The sequence below is a fragment of the Corapipo altera genome, unplaced genomic scaffold, assembly GCF_003945725.1.
Source record: "Corapipo altera isolate COAL_440 unplaced genomic scaffold, ASM394572v1 1, whole genome shotgun sequence".
In the NCBI taxonomy this organism is placed as follows: Eukaryota; Metazoa; Chordata; class Aves; order Passeriformes; family Pipridae; genus Corapipo; species Corapipo altera.
Genome location: NW_020884873.1, coordinates 6,743,695 through 6,766,384, shown reverse-complemented (window position 1 = coordinate 6,766,384; position 22,690 = coordinate 6,743,695). Strand labels below are relative to the sequence as shown.

Genomic DNA, 22,690 nt, shown 5'->3' with positions numbered 1-22,690 from the left:
ATTTCTTTGAACATGTTGTTGAGTTTGTAATAACCTCCTGCTCTCAGTTTTTAGCCAAAACCCTTACACCTGAGCTGCAGTTATCCAAGATGGTTATAGCCATTCCTTCGTCCCTTAATTTTCTCGGCAATATTTGCTTTATTACTTGTACTGAAATTTAATAGCGCCCTGTACTGAAACAGATCCTTCCTTAGGAAGATCTCAAAGCACTTACAACAGTAAAGACCATTTTTGAGCAAATGTTACTGAACCCCAGTGTATACCATGTATCAAATACAGGTGCCATGCTGAGAGCATCCCCATCAGCAGGCAGAGATGATACAGCAGAGGGTGGGTACATGCTGTGTGGAGAGTCACACTCGGTGTAATGCAGAGCAGAGAGCAAAAACCACCCAGGTCTTGAGCTACAGTTCAACCAGCATTTCTTTTGCTCACAACATCATGGCTCACAAGTCAACCTGTGGTGCTGGCACTACCCACCAGCCACCCACTACCCCACACAAACTCATCACTCAAACCTTAAAAGCGGAGATTGTGATTCCTAAGGTTTTGCTGCAAGACTCCTAGAGCACCATTTCCAGATGACTGCCTTTCCCCCTTCACTCAGGACTAACCTACAGGCCCCAACCCCAAGACACAGCCCACACCTCACAGCACTGCAGCAGCACAGAGCTGTGCAGCCCTGGGGCCCTGCTGCACAGGCCAGGCTTTCCCTCATTCCCATTTATCCCAGGAGAGAGGAGGCAAGGAACAAGTCACTGTCATTTCTGTAAAATGTTCCTGGTCCTTCTGTCCAGCCAACACCCAGCCAAGCATCATGTTCCTAGTCCCAAGCCCCAGCTCTGCTTAGAAAATACATCCTTAGGCTCCTTGGGAATGGGGGACAGGGGCTTTCTTTCCCACTTGATCTCCCTGTGTCAGTACTGAAGGCCCTCATAATCCCCATCGGAGACCACTGACCTCATGTCACTTCCACACCTCAGGGAACTGCAGACCCATAAGGACACTTTACAACCAGCAGGGCTCTTCCACCAGTGGGGTTTCTTTAAACACCACAAGAAAATAAATAGGTTTCTGGTTCATCCCCAAAAACGCAGCTGCCTGCCCCAGGGAGGTGTGAAGGGGCAAGGAGTGCTCCAAGGGATGCTCCTTGCTGCCTGGGAAGCTGGGCTTTATGGTCCTTCGTGCCCTGCTGCTTGTGGGCAGACAGACAGACAGCTTTATTCCTTCCTGCTATGTCAGCTCTGAGATCAGACTCAGCAGGGCTGCACGGTTGTGGCCAGACAGCCACCCGAGTCCCATGCTGGCAGGGCTGGGAAGAGGCGTGGGAGGAGAAGGAGGAAGCCCTGCAAGGTAAATACAGCTGTGGCTCACCCCACGTGGATGCATTGCTCCAACAAGGCAGAGATGATTCCAGCCCTGAGCCCCTTTGGCATTGCTGTGCAGGCTACAGGCTCTTCCTCTCCGCTGCCCAGTACCTGCCCTCTGTCCCCCAGGAAGAGTGTGAGCAGTGCCTGGCCTTGCAGACCCTTTGCCAGGGCATGAGGGCACATGGTAGGAGCAAGAACAGCGTGCCAGGGCAGCCCAGCTGGTGCACGTGTCCACACACAGGAACAGCGGTTCGTCCTCCGGCACAAAAACAAACACTCCGGCTGCCAGGAAGGGGAGGCGGGGGGCCGGCAACAGCACAAACCCAGCACACGGGGCCAAGTCAAAGGCCTGCTGGGAAAACAATAAATAAGGGGAACAAATAATATTTAGCAGGCCCATGGTCACCCTCCCCTCTTGCTGGGAAGCAGCAGCTCTTGCTGGTCATGGAGCAGCGTCAGGAAGGGCCTGAATTTGGAGAGGATTTGGGGCTCTGACCCCTTCCCCAGCCTGGCTACAGGGGCCCTTGGTCACAGCCCTGCACGATGCACACACCTCTAGTCCTCCCTGTGGTGGCCTAAGAGGCTTATCCTCAGCACAGCCTCGGCAGTAAGAGCTGCTCCAGTCCAAACCATGAGCCAGCCATCAGCATTCTCTCTCTCCAGCCACAGGCAGAGTGGACAGACTCCCCAAAAACTGGGGGCATCTTATTCTCTTGCCTCCCCTTCCTGTCATACCTGTTGGGAAGCAAAACCCCCAGGGGAAAACTGCAGGGGCAAACGCTGCTCCAAAAAGCAACCATCAGGGAAACGGGTGAAAGGAAATGAGAGGAATGTAGGGAAGGATATTTGAAAAGTGATGCACGCTTCTGCTGGCCCTTGGCACCTCTGGCACTTTCATGCCCCCAGGACTGGGATACAGCCCCCAAATTCAAGGGCCTTCAGTACATCTGGGGTGGCTGGAAAACAGCTTGTCACAGAAAGTTCTTCCTTTATGTAAAGACTGGATAAAGTACAAGCACATACAGCAAGGTGGAGGGTTTTCTGGAAATTTCAAGAGGAAAATAAGAGTGGGAGGTTTTGTGAAACATTCGCTTCTTTTCCAGAGACAGATATGCTCAGAGGCTGCTGAGTTTACCTCCTTCTCCATTCTCACTCATTAAATTTAATGAAATTTAGCTAAAATCACTTGAGATTTGATATGAGTGAAAGGAGACTATTACATTTCTTCTCTTTAAAGCAAACCCAAACACCCAGCTGGCACTTTCTGCATCAAGCCCATCAGTCCTCACTTTAAATCTGTCTATTTAAGCAGTGCGTGGCAGTGGTATGAAAGCATCAAGCAACAGAGAACCTGCCAGCATCTGAGAAAAGTTCTTTAAATGACAATTTTCACACACTTAAGCCTTATTCCTCTCTGAATTCCTTTCATTTCAGCTTATCACTAGTGGATTGCACTGTGCATTATTCTCCTTAATCATATTCATAAATTTCCAGCATTTTCTGCTGAAATAGATAATTGATAAAACTGATAATTGCAAAGGGTAGAGTGAACAAAAGTAGAAATGGTAGATGACCCCATGAGTCCCTTTTGGTTAAAACACAACCTGTTCTATGAAATAAGAAGGAACTTTCTGGAGCACAAAAAATGCAATCAAAGTGAGGGAAAAAACTTTGGACTTAGTTACGGCTGACATGCTAATATCATAATATTAACTATTATACATATAAACAACTAACTGCGGGGTTGTTTTTCCGTTTTTTTTCCGCTTGGAGGCACACAGTTCAAAATGGATGATCTCTTTGGTGGTTGTGCTGTTATCTGCTTGTATTTGAGTGGAACTAGACTTCATCATTCAAAACTTTTATTTGGCAGTTTCTCTGTATAGTCTGATCTACCTGTCAAATGCAATTCATTTACCATTTTAATTATAAGCATTTCATAGATTTAGAAAATGAAGGTGCAGGAAGATTTAGAGCACTGTAGACTTCATGGCCAGAAGAGACTACCATCAATCAGCTTGCCTGACTCTCATAGGCAGGATTTCCTGGTTCTGTCCAAGGTCATTTGGCAGGTGAAAAGCAATGATTTCCACACAACAGCCTGATATTCTGACACTTAATCACATCTGCTGCTGCTCCCTTGATAGAATCTGATAAATAATTCATCCCCTCTTTTCACCTAGTTTTTCATACAACTTAGAGGGGTTTTGATTTTGTCCCCTTGTGTATTGTTTGCCCTTTGTTTAAATCTCCCCTTGAGAAGCCTTTATCATAAGGTTCAGATTGCAGAGGGTGTTCTTAATTTTTTTTTTTTAACTTCCAGAATCCCTTCCCAGGCACTAAAGAATCCTCCATTTTGCCAGGCAGTGCAGGACTGTGGGTAAACAATTACAGCTCACTGTCCTATGAGCACAAATCAATTATAATCGACTTGGTCCCAAGGGGCTGGTAGGACTCACACTGTCCCTGCACAGACACAGGGGGGCACAGACACACACACGTGGGTGGGGCTTGGGGCACTAAACCTTCCCTCTCTGATGGGAAAATGAAAGAGAAGCCTCAAGCCTTGCTACTCTGTTCAGTAGGGTGGTTAAAGCTCACTGGAGTAAGGCAACCACTGCTGCCGACTCCTGCTTTTCCCACAGAAGTGAAGCATTCACTGGGGAATGATGAAGTTGCAGAGGGAGGGAGGAGCAAATTTTCCTTCCCTGGTTCATCAGAGTTTTCCTCTTGCTCTGAAGGGTTACTCTGCTTTTCCACCGGCACATTAGCATTTTCCAGGCTGGAAGGAAACTGTGTTTCTAAAGCTCAGGCTGTAATTGAAAAAGTTTGCCAGGACGGACCTAATGAGGACACAACTAGTACCAACCATGCCACGCCTGAGGTGGTTTAATTCAGTCCCCTGGGCAACACAGCCACAGTAACAACAGGACTTTTCATAAGGGAAGGAGCACCATTTGAAAATATTATTTCATTTCAGAAGCCTCTTGCACCTCATCAGTATGAATGGAGACACAAACACTGCAAACACAGACCTGTGCCTAACCCCCTTCCAAGCCTTGCTGCACCTTCATGCCGAGGGAACAGTTGTCCTACCCACCTCCAGTCCACAGACAAAATAGAGAAAGAGAGGAGCTGGCACTGTAAAACAGGCTTCTCACCCCATGCTCAGGCACAGCCCTGACCAGAGAGTGACTTCCAGAAAGCCGAGTAGGAACTCTGAGTCCTTCCCATGATAAAAACCAGACTGCCTGAAGCTGGAAACCGGACACTTGTGTTTACCTCCCCGGATCAGAAGCTGTAAGTCAAATTGACTTGCACGGAGCCACGATGCACCCTGGGCACAGGCAGAGCCCGGGGATGACCCGAAGCCTCTGACACACTGCTTTACCCTCCCGCCCCCAGGGAAGAGGCATCCTCTCTCCTCCATCAGGGAGGGCAGGATCAGCTGGAGCTGTACCTCCCCCAGCACTTATGTTCCCATTCACAAAATTAATAACCAAGGCAACACTGGTGCTAGACCAGAAAGAGTTAATGAGGTTACCAAGGGTTTTGCTGGCCTATTTTCCAAGCAGGCACCCTTTAATCTCCTTTGGAAACACCTTCACACAAAGGCTGGTACAGTAGCTCAGCTGGAGCCACTGTTAAGGATTTAACTTGGAAGAACTTGTCCCAAAGAGATTAAAAGCAGCAGTCGGGCCCTGACCCTCCTGTCAAACAGGCAGGAATTTCTCACCGGGGATGGGAAGGCAAGGAGGGCAGCCAGATCCTGGGGTCTGCTGCTGCAGCATGCCACGGCTCCCACCATCCATGCATCCGGTAGGCTTCCCCAGGAAGCTGAAGCAAGCATGTCAGGAGCGGGGCTCAACCCCATAAGCTGCCAGCACAGTGCAAAGTAATGCCCCGTGCACCATCTGCCTTCACAGCAGAGGAGCCTCCCCAGGAAAGGGAGGGGAAAGCTGGCACCACTCGTGATGAAGGGTTAAATCCCAGGGCCCATGCCCCTGAGCAAGTCAGGCTCAACTCAGGAAAATATGGTAACAGCACTGGTGGGCAAGAAAGCAGGGACTGTCAGAGTATGCACCAATATCACAGCCCTACCTTATGGCCACAGAGGGGGAAAAGAGGAGTTAGAAGGAAGAAATGGAAGAAAGAAAGTGGGAAAACAAAAAGGAGAGAGTGAGGGTAGCCACAGGAATCCATACAAGCACAGCTCATCCATTCAGTCCCCACTCCACCTTACCTGGGGGTCCCCAAGGCGACTGATGTCTGGATAAAGGTAAAAGAGGATTCCCTGGGATGCCCCGGGCAGGGAGACTCCCCTGATCAGCAGAACAATCAGCATGATGTATGGGAACGTGGCTGTGAAATACACCACCTGGGAGGGGGATGAAGGGACAAGTGTGAGAGAGCAGCATGGGCCAGAGCACCCAGTGCTGGCAGCACTGCACTGACCCCCCGGGCTGGGAGAGATGGCCGGGGGACACATCAGGCTGCTTCACCCAGCACCTTCCTGTCTCCTGCAGTAGAAAGAAATGCATTTTAAAATTCACCCAGAAAAATTGTGACATGCCATTACATGTCTGGAGCCAGAGAAAACCTTTCTAGTCCCAAGAGCAATCCAGACCATGAGCCAGGCTGTCACCAGGCTAGAGGCAGAGTAGCTCTACTGAAGCCAGCATCAGATGCTGGCTCTGATGCATCAGAGAAGGAGCTGCCCCCAGTATCTATCTGCACATCCCTACTCCAAATAGTCTGAATCAAACACAGACAGTCTCTTCTCCACAGGATTTAGTAGCAAGGGTAAAGGGATGTGCAGGTAAGAGACACATTCTGAAATATGACTGCCACCAAAGGACCACCAGGGACAGTGGGGGGTGCCCAGCTCAGGGCTGGCACCCACCTCTGCCCACTGCAGGGACTCACAGAGGCTGCCTCTGACTGACTCCTCTACAATTACCCAACATGGGTATTTCAGGCAGAGCAGGGCAGCACATCTCAGAACTGCCATCACAGATGCAGACCCAAACAGAACCTCTAACCTCTGTCCTCCTGCTTTTTATGCCACCAGCCCCATGAGCAATGTAGATGTACTCAGGTAGGGTTGAAATTCCTTCCTCTAGCAAAGGAGCCACATCCCTCAGGGGAAAGCTGGAGGCCAGTATCCACTGATCCTTTCAGGGACTTCACCTCTGCTAAATGTAACACTCAATCTGGGGATTACCAGGGTACTTTCAGAACTGTTCAGACTACTTTCTGTAGTATGCCACCACAACACAACGCTGTAGTCTACGTTTCCTATACAAACAAACTGATATCAAGGGCTCACAGCCTCCTCAGAAATTCAAGTAATGTCATTAATCCCTTCGCATTGCTTCCGCACCTTCAAGAGTTATTGGCCACCCTGAAAAGAGGTTGTTCAGCCCATCGTATCATGCTAGGCCAAAAAAGAAATGTTGCTCTTTCAGGTTTTTCCTGTGTGGACGTGCTGAGTGAGGACTTGCACCAGCATGCTTCACCTGGACGCTACCCCACAGCTCTTTCCTCAGCCTCGGCAGTGGTGCACTGGAGAGCTAAGGCTCATCTCTGGAGGAAGTGCAAAACGTAATGATGTGAAATGATCCATTCATCACACCTGCCCATCCATCCAGAATAAGCTGTTTCGAAATCCACCTAGAGGCCACCATCCCTTAGCAGGAGTTACATGCTGTGCCGCAGCTGTGGCAGTTTCTGCATTAGAGGAGGTCCTACTAAGAACAAGCGAATGATTTCCCAGGACAGTACGACCACTTTCACTCTACCCCTGGCTAATTCTTATGATCTGAGTGGTGATTCAAATAGAGATTTTTTTTCTGGATCCAGTCTGATACACTCCATGTGAATAAAGCAAGGTCCAAAGCTCCTCGCTGCAATGTGAGTCCTCTTTTCAGTCAGGATACACACTCTCCAGTGATTCAGTTTTGTATTGTAGGATGGAAGGATTTGAGAGATAGCTTGTCCTTGAAAAACCACAATACTAAATTATCATCTCTGCCTGCAGCTCTGTGTTTTCTGGGCATTTAATGTGCCCTTCTCTATATATCACAGAAGTCTTGGGTAATACCACAGTGGTCAGTGAAAAACACTTCCTTGCTGCAGCTCAGGATTGCCTGAGATGTCTGTGGGAGCAGATCCATCCCCATCTGCACCTTAAACACTGAAGAAAACCAAGGACAGAATCCTTCAACACAGGCAAACACCATCATTCATTTCATTCTCAAATTTACAAAGAGCCTCTGATTTAGAACTCTTCTGTGACAGTTTATCAAATCTGCAGGTCCTGTGAGTTTAACCATCATCACTGTATTTACCACACAACCAAAGGCTTCCTTCAGGAAATAACAGGATGCAAGTTTAATTTTTCTCAGTCTGTGAAAGCTAGATTAAAATCAAAAATCATAAAACCAACTCATTGCCTTTGAACCCTAGTGCCCATTCTTCCAGGTTGCACATTCTCGCCTGGATCTCTAAATAACATCAGTTTTAGGAGCTCAGAGTACAAACTGACATATGATTTGGATTTCACATTTTGGTAGCATCCTATGTGCTTTACAGCTTGTGCAAATTAGTGTGTTAAGCTTTTCACTCAACAGTCACTCACGTATCTCCACTGAGACCAGAGACCTGAATTTGGAGAATGTTTTGCTGTATTAAGAGTGCCAAACTCCTATCTAACAACAGGAACATCTGGATCCAATGAGATATTAGTCAGTGCTTGGATCAGACCCAGTCTTTTTATTTCTTGGGCATTGCTAGCACTAACGACATCACTAGGAACCTTGCAGGGATCAGTGTGATTGTTCTGTCACATGCTGGTCAACAACATCCAGGGTTTTATTTGAATCTGATCCACACGCCTCAGCAAAGTGGTTCCATCTGTGACAACCTCCTGCATCTGCGAGCGCTCCTTGGGGTCAGGCAGGTCCTGCGTTGGAGGATGGAAACTGCTGCTGGTGTTCTGAGTAGGGTGATTTCAGCTCGTGTTGTTTGACCCTCCACAGGCAAATCCACACAAGGAAGGTGTATCTCTTCCCCAGTGGGGTTGTATTCCCACAGTCATCATTTTAGTCAGGTTATTAAATATGTGGAGGGTTGATAAAGCCTATGGACACTGTTGCTTCACTGAAAGAAGGTTTCTGTTTTCAAGAAGATCTCACCATCACTAGTACTTCTGTCTGAAATAGATCAAATTTGTTCTCAGCACTTCCCACACTGTGTTTGCTGTATCTTAGTATCATATTTGCTGTTATTAGACTGCCTCTGCTTTCTTTTAACAGGTCACCACAGCAAGTGGTTGCTCTTTTCTTCTAATTTTACTCCATGGAAACCAGAAAATATCATCTCTGCAAGATGCTTGCTTTCCCTGTCATGTTTCATAACCCAGACTATTCTGGAAGCAGGAGGAACTGCTAACATCCATGCCATCAACTTGATGGAAATGGGTGCAGCTAAAATTTACACCCCTTCACACATGATGTCTTGTTCAAGACTTGCAGAGAAGACACCATTTAGGAAACACACTAAACCTTTTCATTTTCATCTGTTCTTGCTGGCCCCAGACAAAGCTGGCTGGGAATGGAGTCAGGAGGCGGTAGCAGAAACTAAGTAATGGGGTCAGTGCAAATGAGAGTGGCACACTTTGTGACAGAGGGAGCATGGAATGGAGCTGGGCAGTCACACCAATCCTTCCTGAAAGCATTTAAATATATAACTCTTTGGTGACTAGTGTGGGGAATAAAAAAGGAAACCTTTATTGCTGGAGAATACGAGCAATTGTAATGAAGAGTTGGGACAAACAAAAAGGATAAAAGACAACCCCCACGGTGACAAGGCAGAGAGGGCTTTGAGGCCACCAGAGTTACCTTTGTTTATATCTAATGAATTTGAAGATTTTCCAGCTGCACTTGCCATCAGAGGCAAAAACACGCTGCGTGCTCACAGTGTGGTGGGAGGGAAGTGAACATGCAACCACCCCACACATAGGAAGACTGCAGAGTCTCCTGGGCCTGTGGATGGAGAGGGACCTGATGGGTGTATACATCTTGGAAGTTAATGCCCTGAGATGCCTCAGTGCTCCCATCCTTTCCTACCCAAAACACAGGGCCTGGCTCACACTCCTGCTGCAAGTTGAGCCCTACAGACTCCTGGCAGCTTATGCAGACAGGAGTGGTTCCCAGAGAATCTCTAGGACCTCTCTGAACCTATAAAAGGTGATTAGAACAAGCACTCCAGCTGTGATCAAGGGAAGAGGCTTGACTTGAACCAAGGACTCACCTTGCCTGTGGACTTGACTCCTTTCCAAATGCAGAAGTAACAGATGATCCATGCCAGCAAGAGACACAGAGCCAGCTCCCAGCGGAGACCACCCAGGTGCTGGATGCCATCGGAGATCTTAAGCACTCGCCTCCTGCATTGGGAGGAAGCAAAGGAACATGCAAGTGTCACTGATGTTGGCCACTAATGTTCCCAACACCCCCCTGTTTCTCAGTGCCTGATGGCTCTGGGGAGACAAGAACCTTGTCTTACTAACAAGGTTCAGGTCTGAGCTGCAAGCCTCCAAGGAATCAAGCAGTGCTCTCCCCTGAGAAACAGTCAGCCTGGAAGATGATGCACAGACACTTGCTTCTACATTCACTCTAGGGCTGACCTGTTAGGCCAAGATATTTCTTCTCCTGCCCTCTCCCACCCTTCATTTGTATTGTCCTCCATCGTAAGAGCTGTTTCTCTGCAAGATCATGCAGCATTTTGAACACACAAGCTCTGCCCAGGCCTTTTTCATGCACATTACAAAGTTCATCTACACTTCTGACATGCTTCAGACCTCAAAGTGAAGGATACACCACACTTACCGTGCAGAATCCATCAGGACCACCAAAGAAGCAGTGCTGTCCAACCACTTCTCCACAGTACACTTCTTCTGTCTTTAGAAGCAGCTATCTCAGGACACAGAGCAGCACAGCATCCCATTCTGTGACTAAGACCCAACCAAGACTGCCATAATCCCCACTGCACAGTCAGAAGAGGCCACCTTGGGCATCTTCTTTCAACCAGTGTGGAGATAAGATCCTGAGCTAGACAGATCCTGGTTCAGACGAGGTCAGACAACAGCAGCTTTCCATGTCATGTGTATGTCAAATGTTCCTTATTGCTTACAAAACTAAGGACTCGCCCTCCTCCGTCTCCTACACCACACAGATGGATCTGAGTGGGAAACACCACAGTGTAATCCTAAAACCCCAAGCTTGAGACAGCCAGAGAGGGACACGCACTACCTTGGAACCCAGCATCAATTCCCACCCTGCTGCAAAGGACAGTGATTATCCCAAAATGAAGGTCGTGCTGCAGGAGAACCACAGTCTAATACACACTGTTGCTCTTCCTGCCCCACAGCCTTTTGGTGGATTGAAAGGATGAGAGAGGGGTTGGAAAAATCACACTGCTCTCCAAGATGCATTTCGTCATGTTGCTCTTTGTCTGCTTCTAAGGACATGGACTATGTAACCAGTGGGCAAAGGATGCCGGTGGACCATAACTAACTGGGAACTGTACTGCAGCCAAAAGGGGCCTCTGGAGCCTGTCAGCCCACTGGACAGGTCAGAGCTTCTTGAAGAAGCCTCCTACCACCCTGCCAAGGGACGGCAGGAACAGATGCTGCATCGGAAGCAATGGACAGTGGAAATTTCCAATCCCGTGTGCTTATTCCCCAGTAAAACAGGGACGGTCACAGCAGTGATGGAAACATCAACTTTTCTGGCATCCAGCCTCCAGAAAAGTAATCTAAGGAAGGCCATGTGTGTGCAGCAGGCAGAGGGAGAGCACAGGCTCTTTTGCAGGAGACAAAGAAAATTCAAAAACTTTAAGAGCAGCATGCCTGTGGCTAAGCTGGAGATGCCCTGGAGGTACTGTGTGTGTGCTCCGTGCACCAACAGCAGCCAGCAGTGCTGCTGAGGGCAGCGAGGGCAGAGCTCTCCATCCAGCTAAACACACAAGGGAAATGCACAGAGGCAGCAGAGGGGTTACTAGCACAGTCCAGTAGCCAGGGCTCAGTGCTTAACTGGGCCTGCTCTCCCAGGGGATGCTGAGGACCATCAGAGATTCCAAGTCAGCTGGCCTATGCCTTCGTGCCAGAAATAAAATTACTCCGTACCTCAGGGTAACTAACACAAAGGGAGAAAACAATGAAAATGAGGGACCAAATTTCAGTGTGAAGTAAGTTGATCCTACAACTTCAGTTTTGGTGAGTTTCTTTCCTCGGGATAGCTTGCATATTAGTCACTCTATAGTGAAAACATCACTTCTTTTTCTACTTTTAAAATAAGACTAGCTCACATACAAAAGTCACCACCCACCATGCCAGAGCCTCCTGGGAACATGCTGGTATCACATAGCAGCATGGATTCAAAAGAAAGAGGTCAGTGAGACCAAGAAGGCCAAAAGGTCCAGAGGGACAGGAATACAGCATCAGAGAAAGACAAAGTCAGATGGCTCTGAGGCCTGCTAGCACAGCCCCAGATAAACACCACGAGCCCAGCAAGGTTACCCTTGACTGACAGCGCTGCCCCTGAGAGCCTTCACTCTGACCTGCCCAGCTTCCCCTCTTGTGTCCTCTTCTGGCAAGGTTGGGCTAAATAGGATGTGCCGCTGCAGGGTTTGTCCCTTGCCCAGGGAAAATCTGTCTGAGAGGAAAGGGGTCTACAGGGCTGTCCTTTACTTACTCCCAGAACTCGATGACAGGGGAGGTGGCGTTTTCGCTGGTCACGCTGAATGTTGAGTTCGCCTTCTGGAGCTCCATGCAGTTCCCTGAGGGGAAGGCCCAGGGAGACAGAGAGTGTAAGCAGCAGTGCCTGGAGTACCAGAGGATCTGAAAAATCCCTCCCTTTTCATCCACAGTGCTGACGCTGATTGACATTGACTCTGGGACAAATTTTGTGTAGTCCCAAAGATGCACAAAACAAGTCCACACCAGGGACACTTAAGATGATTGCATTTAATTTTTCTTCCAGCGGGTACAGTCCCAATCAGCACGGGGTCTGTGGCTAACACACAGAACAGGTTGACTGGAACATCCAAGAAGGAAGGTGCTCCTGGTGGGTGGAGCCCAGGGAGGTCACCACTGCACTGCACTGCAAATGGCTGGGCAGTGATGCTCTCTACCAAAGACCCAGAACAACTGAGCCTCTTCCCCAAAAGTGCCAGCAGCACTGCAGTGACCCAGTACCCTCCACCCCTATGTCCCACCTACACAGGGGCAAGACACTCTCCTGAGGTTTGGCCATGGGCAGCAGCAGGTTTCCCTCAGCCAGGATGTGGTGGAGGACTGGGAGGGGGTTCCAGGCTCCACACCCACCTGTGTTCCACTCATGGTCACAGCTTCCCCAGGGGAGGTCGATGGTGAACGAACTGAAGAGATAAAACAAGGCCCAGGCCAGGACAATGATGTAGTAGAAGTTCAGCAGTATGACGATGACCTGTGAGGCGTAGCCAATTCCTGCAGAAAGCGAGTCCCAAAGGCAGGTGACTCACATGCCAGAGGACAGGAACAGGATTCCCTTTAGGAGGTGCTCACCCAATGTTTGCATCTGCTGCTCTGCATTTTGAGGACACTGCTGGATGAGTGCCAACGGGGCGGCCACCAGAGCCATCAGCAACTGAGACTTTCAGAGAAATCATGGAAAGTGGCTCAGTGCTGGATGACTGTGTTGAAATAGTGCTAGAAATGGAGGATCTGACTGCTAGCCATTTATTAAGAGAGCTGACACCTTTCACCACTAAGATTTTAAGCCACCTGCAAACTCAGGAAAATGACATAGCATTGACTTAGAAAAAAACAGCAGAATGTTTTAGGTTCCTCATAACTACCAGAAGCATTTTCCCCATTTAGCTCTTGGAGGACAATCCTGATTGGGCACAAAGCTCCTAGCCAGAGCTGTGGCCATGAAGAAGGAACCTGGGATGCAACATAACAATGGGAACTGTTTGCTGGAAAAGGTGAACAATTTTTCCAGGGTGATTTTGGAAAGGGGACAACCAGTGGCCCTCCCAGGACAGGAGGCAGGGGTGGGCAGCGTATGTGTGGAGGTGAGTAATGCTCCAGGCTGTGGGGAGAGACATCACCACTCATCTTCCCAGGGTCCAAGAGTCTCCCCACCTCTCCATGCCCTCCCAGGCTCACCCCACTCACCTTCGAAGAGGGGGCAGATCCTGCGCCAGGCCGTCACCCCTCCCTGACTGGTGTACTGTCCCAGCGCTGTCTCCAGGAAGAAGACAGGGATCCCACAGGTGAAGAGGAAGATGAGGTAGGGGATGAAGAAGGCACCTGGCAGATTCAAGTGGCAGATAGAAAAATAAGTCCCATGGGGTAACTGGGGCAGGCTGTCTCCAACCTGTCACCAGGCAGGTTCCTCCTGGGTGGGACAGACTGGGAGGGATGGGGGCTGTGGGTGCAGGAAGATTACGGAAGGGATGTCAGGAAAAAGGGATTTTCCTCACATTTCATCTCTTGGAATGATGCAATTACATGAGAAGTTCAATGTTTACAAAAGATCCAGAGGGAAGAAAAGCTTCTAGGCCTGATTTTTGTGTAAAAAGTAAGTTATCTATAGCTGCATGGAAATACAGAAGAACACCCTGTTGTAAAGCCATTGAGACTTTTAATCAAGTTGGTGACTCCTTTCACACTGATTATTCTGAATAAGCTGACAAACCCATGGATGACAGCACCAAGGCACTGAGGAGCACAGAGAGACTGACATCTTCACCCAGTCTGTGGGTTTGCTCAGTCTTTGCTCACAGAAAAGCAGCAGGCATGCAGACAAAAAGCAAGTAGTGCAGGAAAGTATGTACCCCATGCAAGCAGCCAGGGCTGCCTTCCTGTTCAAGCCCTGTCACAAAATGGGCAGGGAGAGATAAAATGCATTAGGCTTTTGATTTCCCCAGGCTCATGTTAAATGCAGCAATGGCCTTTACCCCACAGAGCACAGGAGACAGGCCTGCAAGATGGTCCATAACAACCCTGGTGCACAAGTAGACTCAAAACCCAAGAGATTTCCCTAAGAAGCTTAGCTAGCATGCAGGGGTGGGAAGAGGGAAGGGGGGCTTTAGGAACTGGCCAGGATTCCCACCCTGCCGCTCGTCCCAGCTGGGTTCAGACCCACAGCCCTCCTGTTCTTGCAAAAAGAATACATGAGCAAAATAAATAGGGAAGGCATCTTGGCAGCTCCCTGTTGAAGTTGAAGGGGTGCTGGGACTCCATGATCTTACAGGTCTTTTCCAGTCTTAATGGTTCTATGACACCTGCTAGCCCCAGGTAGCATCTGTCCACATGCTATCCCTGTACCAATAATTGATGAGGGCAAATGGAAGGGGAAATGGTTGTTTCGACACCATCCCCTCAACTCCCAACTTGCATGAAATCATATCATCATGAAAGTCAAGCTTATTTCCAAGAGAGATTGTTGTCATAAAAAAGTTTGTATTTAACTAAACTGCACCCAGGGTACCCCGGTAGATGTCTCTGAGGTAGAAGGTAGAGCTTTCCAGCCCAGATTTCCCTTATTTGGAGCCTGCAATCTGGCCTGTTACCTTCCTCAGCACCTCTGGTTATCTCAGGTTTCAAGCTTCAGAAGTCTAGCTGGAGGGTCCTGATGTGTGGGCTGTGAAATAATGCAGAATTATGGTGGAGAGAAGGAAGGAATTGCAGAGACAGGTTTGGACTAAAGTCTGTGATCTGCCCCACTCCCCTCACATTGCAGGTGGGGGGACACCAGGGTGGGATGGCCCCAGCACCAGCATCCTCCCCGTGTCATTTCAGCTGGCAGAGGAGAAAAAAATCGAGGAGAGGAGCCCAGCAGATCCACTCTGCACAGTGACTCTGAGGAGGGGGTGACAGGGAGGGCAGCACACAGTGGGGGCTGTCTGCAGACAGGGGGCCATCAGCATGCCCAAGCAGCCCCCCAAGCGCTGGGCTGACATCTCTCCAGTCCAGCCTTGTCCATCCTCCCTGCAGCTGAACCCCATTGAGAGCAAAAGGGGAAACACTGGCACACGTGTCCATCCTCCACGTCCCACTCCCCACGTGCAGGGATGGCAGCAGTGGTGGGCCTTGGGAATGGCGGGTTTGGGAAGCGCTGGTGGGGGATGTGGTGCCGGCAGCCACACCACCAGACAGGCTTCCCTGGTATTTCCCAATCAGCCTGCCCAGGGAGGGCCTGACCCCGCCACAGGAGGTGAAAGCAAGAGCAAACAAGAGCAAAAAGAACAATTTTTTTGCTCTTCTTTGTCTTTCCCCCACTATGGAGAGCCTTGGTGTCAGGTGCTGAGCCCTAAATATGTAAGGGACTCCTCTTTCTTTGTTATGTGAAAATATCCCTAAAGAGAGGAAAAGTGACTGGCTCTTCGCATAATTCAGATTTTGCAGATACCTTTTTAGTGAAGAGGCTCATATTTAGGCAAGCAAAGCAAGAGCTGAGAGCAGTTATCCCCGCTGTCTACACACAGTTCAGCGTGGAGAGAAAGAGTCACCCAGCAGGGCAGACGAAGGGCAGTGCTGGTACAAGAGGTGTAGGCTGGCCATGATTGACTTGGGGCTGGAAATTAAATAAAGGCCCTGTACTTTTATCAAAGAATGACAGAAGCAAATGCCTGGACCAGCCTTCTTGAAGGAGTAAAGGACTAAACCTCTGGCAGCTTTTAAAATTAAACTTGAGGCATTACAAGGGATTTGACACACCAGTGTCTGAGATAGACTGGGTTCTGTGAGGCAGGAGAGATCCTGCTCTGCCCCCAGAGAAGACTTTTAGGAAACGCTTTCCTCTGCACAAGAGTCACATGCCCCATCCTTGCTCTAATCTCATGGAAAGGGGACTGGAGATGAAAAATCTGCCTGGGACTTCCAACTCCCCATGGCCTCTGCTGCTTTACAGGGCTTTGCTTCAGGCCCATTTCTCCAAGGAAAAAGTCTGAAAAATCCCTTTGTGTCTTGCCTCTGCTGTCCAACCACACACAGCAACTCCCCTTTCTGCAGAGCTCTCCCTGAGCTCCCCCCTGGCACCCTGGGCAATAGGTGCCAGGACAGGATTCCAGGTCCCACTCCCATTGATGGAATAGTATCCAAGAGGGATGCAGCAGTGAGAAAAGACATAACTCAGCAAGCAGCCAAGAAACATTTCCCCTAGAAAAAGGAAATGCGGAAAACTATCTTTTTTACAACAGGGAAAGAAACTGCCTGACCCCCTGGCGAAAAGAAACAAGAACTGAGCAAAGCACGGCATGAAAGTAGCTGAACAGCGTTTAATCCTCTTTTATACCACTGGGATGAAAGCAGTTTAGTGAGGCCCATGAGACTACCCCAAGTTCAAGCCAGGGGATTTCAGCCCCAAGTCCCCAGCACTCACTCCCCGCCAGTTCCCAGCCAAGTGCCATTTCCCCTCTCCCTTGCCCTTCCGGAGGGCCCAATTAGCAATTAATCACCAGACAGGGAGAGCAGCTCCCTCTCTCTGCATTTCACCAAGCCAAATTTGAGAAAGAGTGTTTTTGGTTTTTTAAACAATTTTCTCCCCTAAAGTCAACCACAAGCTAAAAGCAGGCACAAAGACCTGCCAAAGCCCACAGATCACCTGCAAAGTGATCCCAGCTCCACTGCCAAGCTGCACTACAGCCCAGCATCGTGGGGGATCAGCCACTGGTCACTGCCAAGCACAGCCTGAGCAGCACTGGTGTGCTGGCACGTTGGTGCCAACAGCAATACCCTGCTCCATGTCTGTGCATTAGGCATGTCCATCCACACACCTCACAGCCCTGCCATGGGGATCAGAGGCAGAGGTCCCCTCTCCCACATGCTTGCACCTCTGGCAGATGCCAATAGGGTACCTTGGGATGCAGGAGGGATGTAATATTTCTCAACCGAGATGGGGAAAACCCCTTCACTCTCCCCTGTCCTTGACACCTGGCTCCAGCACCCCAGGGACACCCCTCCACAGACACAACTAGGACCTGTGGCCAAGAGCTCCTTGGAATCCCCAGAGCCTCCTGGAAATGCTGCAGCTCCTCACAGAACCAGCAAAGACATCAGTGCCCCGTGGCCTCCCACACCCCTCCCTGGTCTGCTACCAGGACCCACCATCTGATTTGCATAGGATGTCTGGTGCTCCTCAAGAAAGCGGTGCCTGGGATGAGACACACTGATTCAGAGAGCCAAGCTGCTTCCCTGCTCTTCCTGCCTCCCTCTGCAGATAGCCACCCACCTCACCAGCAGGACCAGAGTTCCACACACCCCAGAAAAACACAGCTACAGCCATCAGAGACCCTGGAACATTGCTGCCCAGTTATCCATGTCTCACTGGGTCAAAACAGCCCCCGCTGGGGGCCTGGATGGTGGCACCATGCTGACAGGTTGGCACCCTCTCTTCAGACTCGTGACTTGGGCATTGGTGAGAAGCTGCTGCCAGCACTGGGCAGGGCCAGACACAGATGTCACAGAGGCAGGAGGGATTGTGGAGAGATGCTGGTGACCAGGTGGCCCTTGGGGTGGTCACAGCCAGGGCTGCACTTACCTCCACCGTTCTTGTAGCAGAGGTAGGGGAAGCGCCAGACATTTCCCAAGCCAATAATCTCCCCAGCCACAGACAGGACATACTCCAGCTTGTTGTTCCATTGACCACGCTCCAAGGTCTGGTCCTCCTCCTCCTCCTCTTCCTCCTTCTCCGTTTCCATGCCAGGGTGTGCGGGCACCATTTCACCATTGCTGACAGCGCCGGGGACTGTGTAATCCATCCCACCTACAGAAGGAGTTTCCTTTGTTACATTCAGCACAAGCCACATAATAAGGCAGAAATTTGGGCTATGGGAGGCAAGAGATGGGCAAGGACATGTGCACAAACACACGTCAAAGTGTTCTTTTCTTGCTTCTCATAATGATTCCTGCTGGCACAAGACACTAAGGGGATGTGTACACTTTCACTACCGAGTCCAAAACCAGTTCTTAAAAGCCACTATTAGTTTTCTTATTTTAAATTGACTCATCTCAAAACACTACTGCTTCTGGAACCCCATCCTCTAAGCACAGTATCACACAAAGGACCCAGCAGCTCAGTCAGGGTGAAGCTTCCGCTATAGCAAGAAAAGGGAACAGACTTAGGGCTGGATAAAATACTTGACAAGGTATTTTATAAGGGTTTATCTTCTCTCCTGTTGCTGCTTACCAAGGCCTAGTTTGACAGACCATGCAATGAAAGCCACAAAACACCAGAAGTCTCAGACAAAGGAAGAGGATGAACTGAAATAAGAGAAACAAGTTTCTCTTTTCAGTGGTAGCAACTGTTGCTGACAATCCACAAGGCTGAGTGAAAAGGCGATTTTCAGAATGGTGCTATCCTTCCAATAGCAGGAAAAGAAACGGTGCAGAAGTCATGACCACCTGGGATCTCACCTTTCCCAGGATCTGCTCCTCCAAACATCTGCCCTTTGCCTGCCAAGGCTCCCCATGGTACTGCTCTCAGGAAGCTTTGGCACCATCTCTAAATAGATCTGTGCTGAGAGAAGATCAGAGAGAGTAGGTGGGCACCACTCTCACTGTCCCACCTTTCCCCAAAAACCTCCAAGAGGACACCTGTCCTCCCAAGAAAGCCAGGGCACAGCCTATGTGACTGTTGATGCACAGCTGGTGCCTCAGGTCACAGGTATGGGCAGCACAGGTGGCACCAGCTCTGCTGCAGCCATTTAGTAGATCAGGAGGTGTTTGAGCCTGTTCCTCCCGGGCAGGATGCCCCGCTGGCCGCTGAGTCCCACGGGACAAAGGGTGAGGGTTGTGGTTCCTTACCCATGCCCAGTTGTCAAAGCTGGGATTGCTGAGGACCTTGTGCCAAGGAGGGCACCTTCCTCCACACAGTGCCAGCCCTCGAGCCTGCTGCTGCCCTGCAGAGGCAGCTCCCCCAGCCCCAGCCTTACGCTGCCATTCATCCCCGCCCGCAACTCCCTCGCCGGGAGAGCAGGAAAAGGCACTGGCAGCAAATGACACTCTCCCCCATCCGGGGAGAATTAAAAAAGGGCAAAGCAGCACTTACAGCCTCTCCCCTCCGTCTGCATAATCCCCTATAAAACACCTGGGGACATGAAGAAGAGCAAGAAACACTGGCAAGCGTTTGACAGCGGCCGAAAGGAAGGGCTGGGAGGACCCCTCCACGCTAGAAAATTATTAAACAGGCAGAAAATGCTCCGTGACCTCTCCTCCACGGCAGCCCTGGGAGGGTGCGGGGCGCAGGGGGAGCAGGGCAGAAGGAAGCGGGGGCAGTGGTGTTACCTTGCGGACGGCGCTGTCGGGGCGAGAGCCGACGGGAGAGGCGAGGGCAGGACCGAAAGGTGCTGGCTATTTAAAGTGTTGGAAAGAAAAAATTCAGCGGTGGTGTAATCCTAGACTTCGCCCAACCCACATTCCTTCCCCCACCCCCCAGGGCTGGACAAAAACCTACACATGACTGATTTCATGGCCAGTGCAAAGGGGCTCGTTCCCCCCGCCTGTGAGAAGGGCTCACGCCGCCTCCGTCGGAGCGCTCCCTTCCCGGGCCGGGACCGCTGGGCTCCCGCTCTCCATCGCCTCTCCAGTACTGTCCCTGGAGAAAGGAGAGACCACCACACACAGGTGCCTCAACAGCACTGTCCAAGGGAGTGCAAGCCCCGAGACCTGCTGGGAAGAGGTAAGAGATGAAACACAAATTCACGGTGAATTCCCATCACGGGGTCTTTCCTTGGCAGGGAGGTCATGGGCACAGGGCAAGGTCCTGCACTGCAGCCCGACTCGCAATTTCCAGGGCTGTGCTGTGGCCAGGAGCAGTGGCAGGCAGCAAAGCTGGAAATAAACTCAGCTAAACTCTCTGCTGCTTCTTACTAAGGGCCCAAAACAGCCTCATTCAGAAACTTGGCAGGTTGCAAACTCTCTTCCCTCTGGCGCAGGGATCTCTGCCACTGGTCTTTCCCGGGAGCAGTACTGCCCCATCGCTCCAGAAGCTGCAATGGGAATGGGCAATCAGGCAGCAGGGAGACAACCTGCCCCAGTTGTGCAAACCCAGTACCGGGCTGCAAAACGAGCTGTGTAGGGATTACAGCAGGTAATTAGCTCCATGCTTAGAGGCCATAAAAGAGGCAAACAGAACAGGACATTGTTCATAGTAGATGTGTTACAGCTGTGATGGTCTGAGGATGCATGTGGGGTAAGGTTTTAAAATATTTTTATTACATCTATTGATAAATATCTGAGGCAAGATAGAACAGGGGGCAGGAAAATAATGCTTTTGGGTTCAGTGTCCTTGAATCAAGTGTGTAAAGCAGCAGCAAAACCTGAGATGTGTACAGACAGTCTGGGAAGGCAGTAGGAGAACAACAGGAATCACCCAGCAAACACTGTGGTGTCACCACATTAATCTATGGTGTAACCACACAGCACCAGAATTCTCACAGGAAAAACAGGGAAATGGAAGAGGGACAGGCAGACATAAGGACTGAATTCAACCAAGGAGTGATCAAATACGCAATGACTCCTCATTTCAGGAACAGATGCCTTGGATGAAAACAGGGTGACAACAGAGGTCTAGGAGAAAGGAAAGGACAGAGAAGATAAATATATTGTTCGCTACAGCATATAAATTAATGTCATTCATTGAATAACTCAGATTGAAAGCAAAATGAAATACTTTTTCCTCCCACTGTGCATAATTAATTAAACATTAGACCTGTGGCCATTACCACAGAACAGCATCTGGAAAGGAACTAAGCAAGTTCACACAGGTCTGTTCCTCTTCTGCAGCAATTAAACAGGATGGTCCAACTAAAACAGCTCCAGTCCTCAAATCAGTGATTCTTGAAAACCAGAGAAGATATTCCAGAGGAGGAATTACACGGTACAGCGAGAAATGGAGAACAACCCTGTGCAGAAACCATCTCACAGTGAATAGTGTAGCTGTTAAATAGTTATGGTAAGAATGTAGGGATTAAAAACAACAGCAAAAACAGATAATATCTTGCCTTGTGCAACAGATTGGTGTAAGGAGAGAAGAGATTGATTAAGGAAACATTTCTAGAGATTCTCAAAACTATTGTGCTCAACAGCATCACTGCATGAATATCCCTGGGTAAGCAGAATTACTACAGCATACAGATAGCAATAATCTTATCAACAAGGAGACAAGCTAATTGGCAGGAACTAATAGACTATGATAGGAAAATGTGCAATTAATTACAAACTATTTGGCTTCCACCCAGTGAGATAAGACTGCACTGAACACAACAATAACTTGAAAATGAAAACAAATGTTCAGTGTAAACATAAGCAGTGAGGGGAAATATTAAATCTACAAGTGCAAAAGCAAGCTGGAAAATCCTGAGGAAAGCATTTTTAAAGTAAAACATCACTTTACACATCATCTGGAGTAAAATAAGAAAAAGTGTATGTGGTTTTGGGAGATGTTACTTGAGAGATGCAAAAAAAGAAAAAGGTAGAAAGAGAAAAGAACCAACAAATACTACAAAGAATCAGTTAAGGCTACAGAAAAAAAAGATATTTTCAATACATATTTTTGAAATAGCAGAAGGCAAAGAATCTGAGAGGGACTTTAATTAACCCATCAGAGGCAACAAAAAAAATCTAAAGGGAAAAATGCGAAGGATGAAATCTCAATGTCTAAGATTTTGAGTGTATAACCATATCTAAGGCAAGTGGAAGAATGGGGACAGGCAGAAACAAGGCCTTATGAAACAAATTTTCAAAGAAATAAGAGAAATGTCAGAATGCAAATCTAAAAAAAAAAATAAAAAAGGAACAAGCCTAGATAACATGCACTCTGTAGTAACAGGAAAACAACTTCAACCACAAATCTACCAAGGTAATGCCATTTAAAAATATTTGGATAGTTACACACACAAATATTTATATGAATAAGGAGAACACCAGGGAAGAGCTTTTGTTGCACTGTGCCTCACCTGGAATTGTGCAAGCTGAACCTCTCTGGGAGGCTGCAGAGCACCTTCCTCCCAGTGCTACAAGTGCTGGCAAGTGGCAGCCCCGATGCTGCGCATGTCCCACGTGCATTGCTCTCATGCCAACCCCCAGGAAGGCACAGGGGGGTTATTCTAGGGGTGGCCTCCCCTGAAAGAGGTGTGAAATGGGAGGCTGCCTATTCAGTAACCTCCTCAGAGCACAGGGCTGACCGTGGCACCAGCCAGAGCAGCCACACTCCTCACAGTCCCATCCCAGGAAGCCAGGCCATCATCCACTGTTTATTGGGACAGCCCAC

At 49.2% G+C, this 22,690-nt stretch overlaps 1 protein-coding gene across 1 annotated transcript in view; it reads right to left on the bottom strand.

The window, feature by feature from the left end:
• Positions 1-20,010, bottom strand: part of LOC113952237 (sodium- and chloride-dependent GABA transporter 2-like) — a 31,481-nt gene extending 11,471 nt beyond the window's left edge. The window contains 9 exon segments of the mRNA XM_027654080.1: positions 5,614-5,748; positions 9,684-9,816; positions 12,125-12,209; positions 12,757-12,897; positions 13,591-13,725; positions 17,960-18,184; positions 19,705-19,770; positions 19,874-19,970; positions 19,972-20,010. Coding sequence (XP_027509881.1) covers positions 5,614-5,748; positions 9,684-9,816; positions 12,125-12,209; positions 12,757-12,897; positions 13,591-13,725; positions 17,960-18,184; positions 19,705-19,770; positions 19,874-19,970; positions 19,972-19,995 — 1,041 coding nt within the window. The 5' untranslated portion in view covers positions 19,996-20,010.
• Between the last annotated feature and the right edge of the window lie 2,680 nt (positions 20,011-22,690).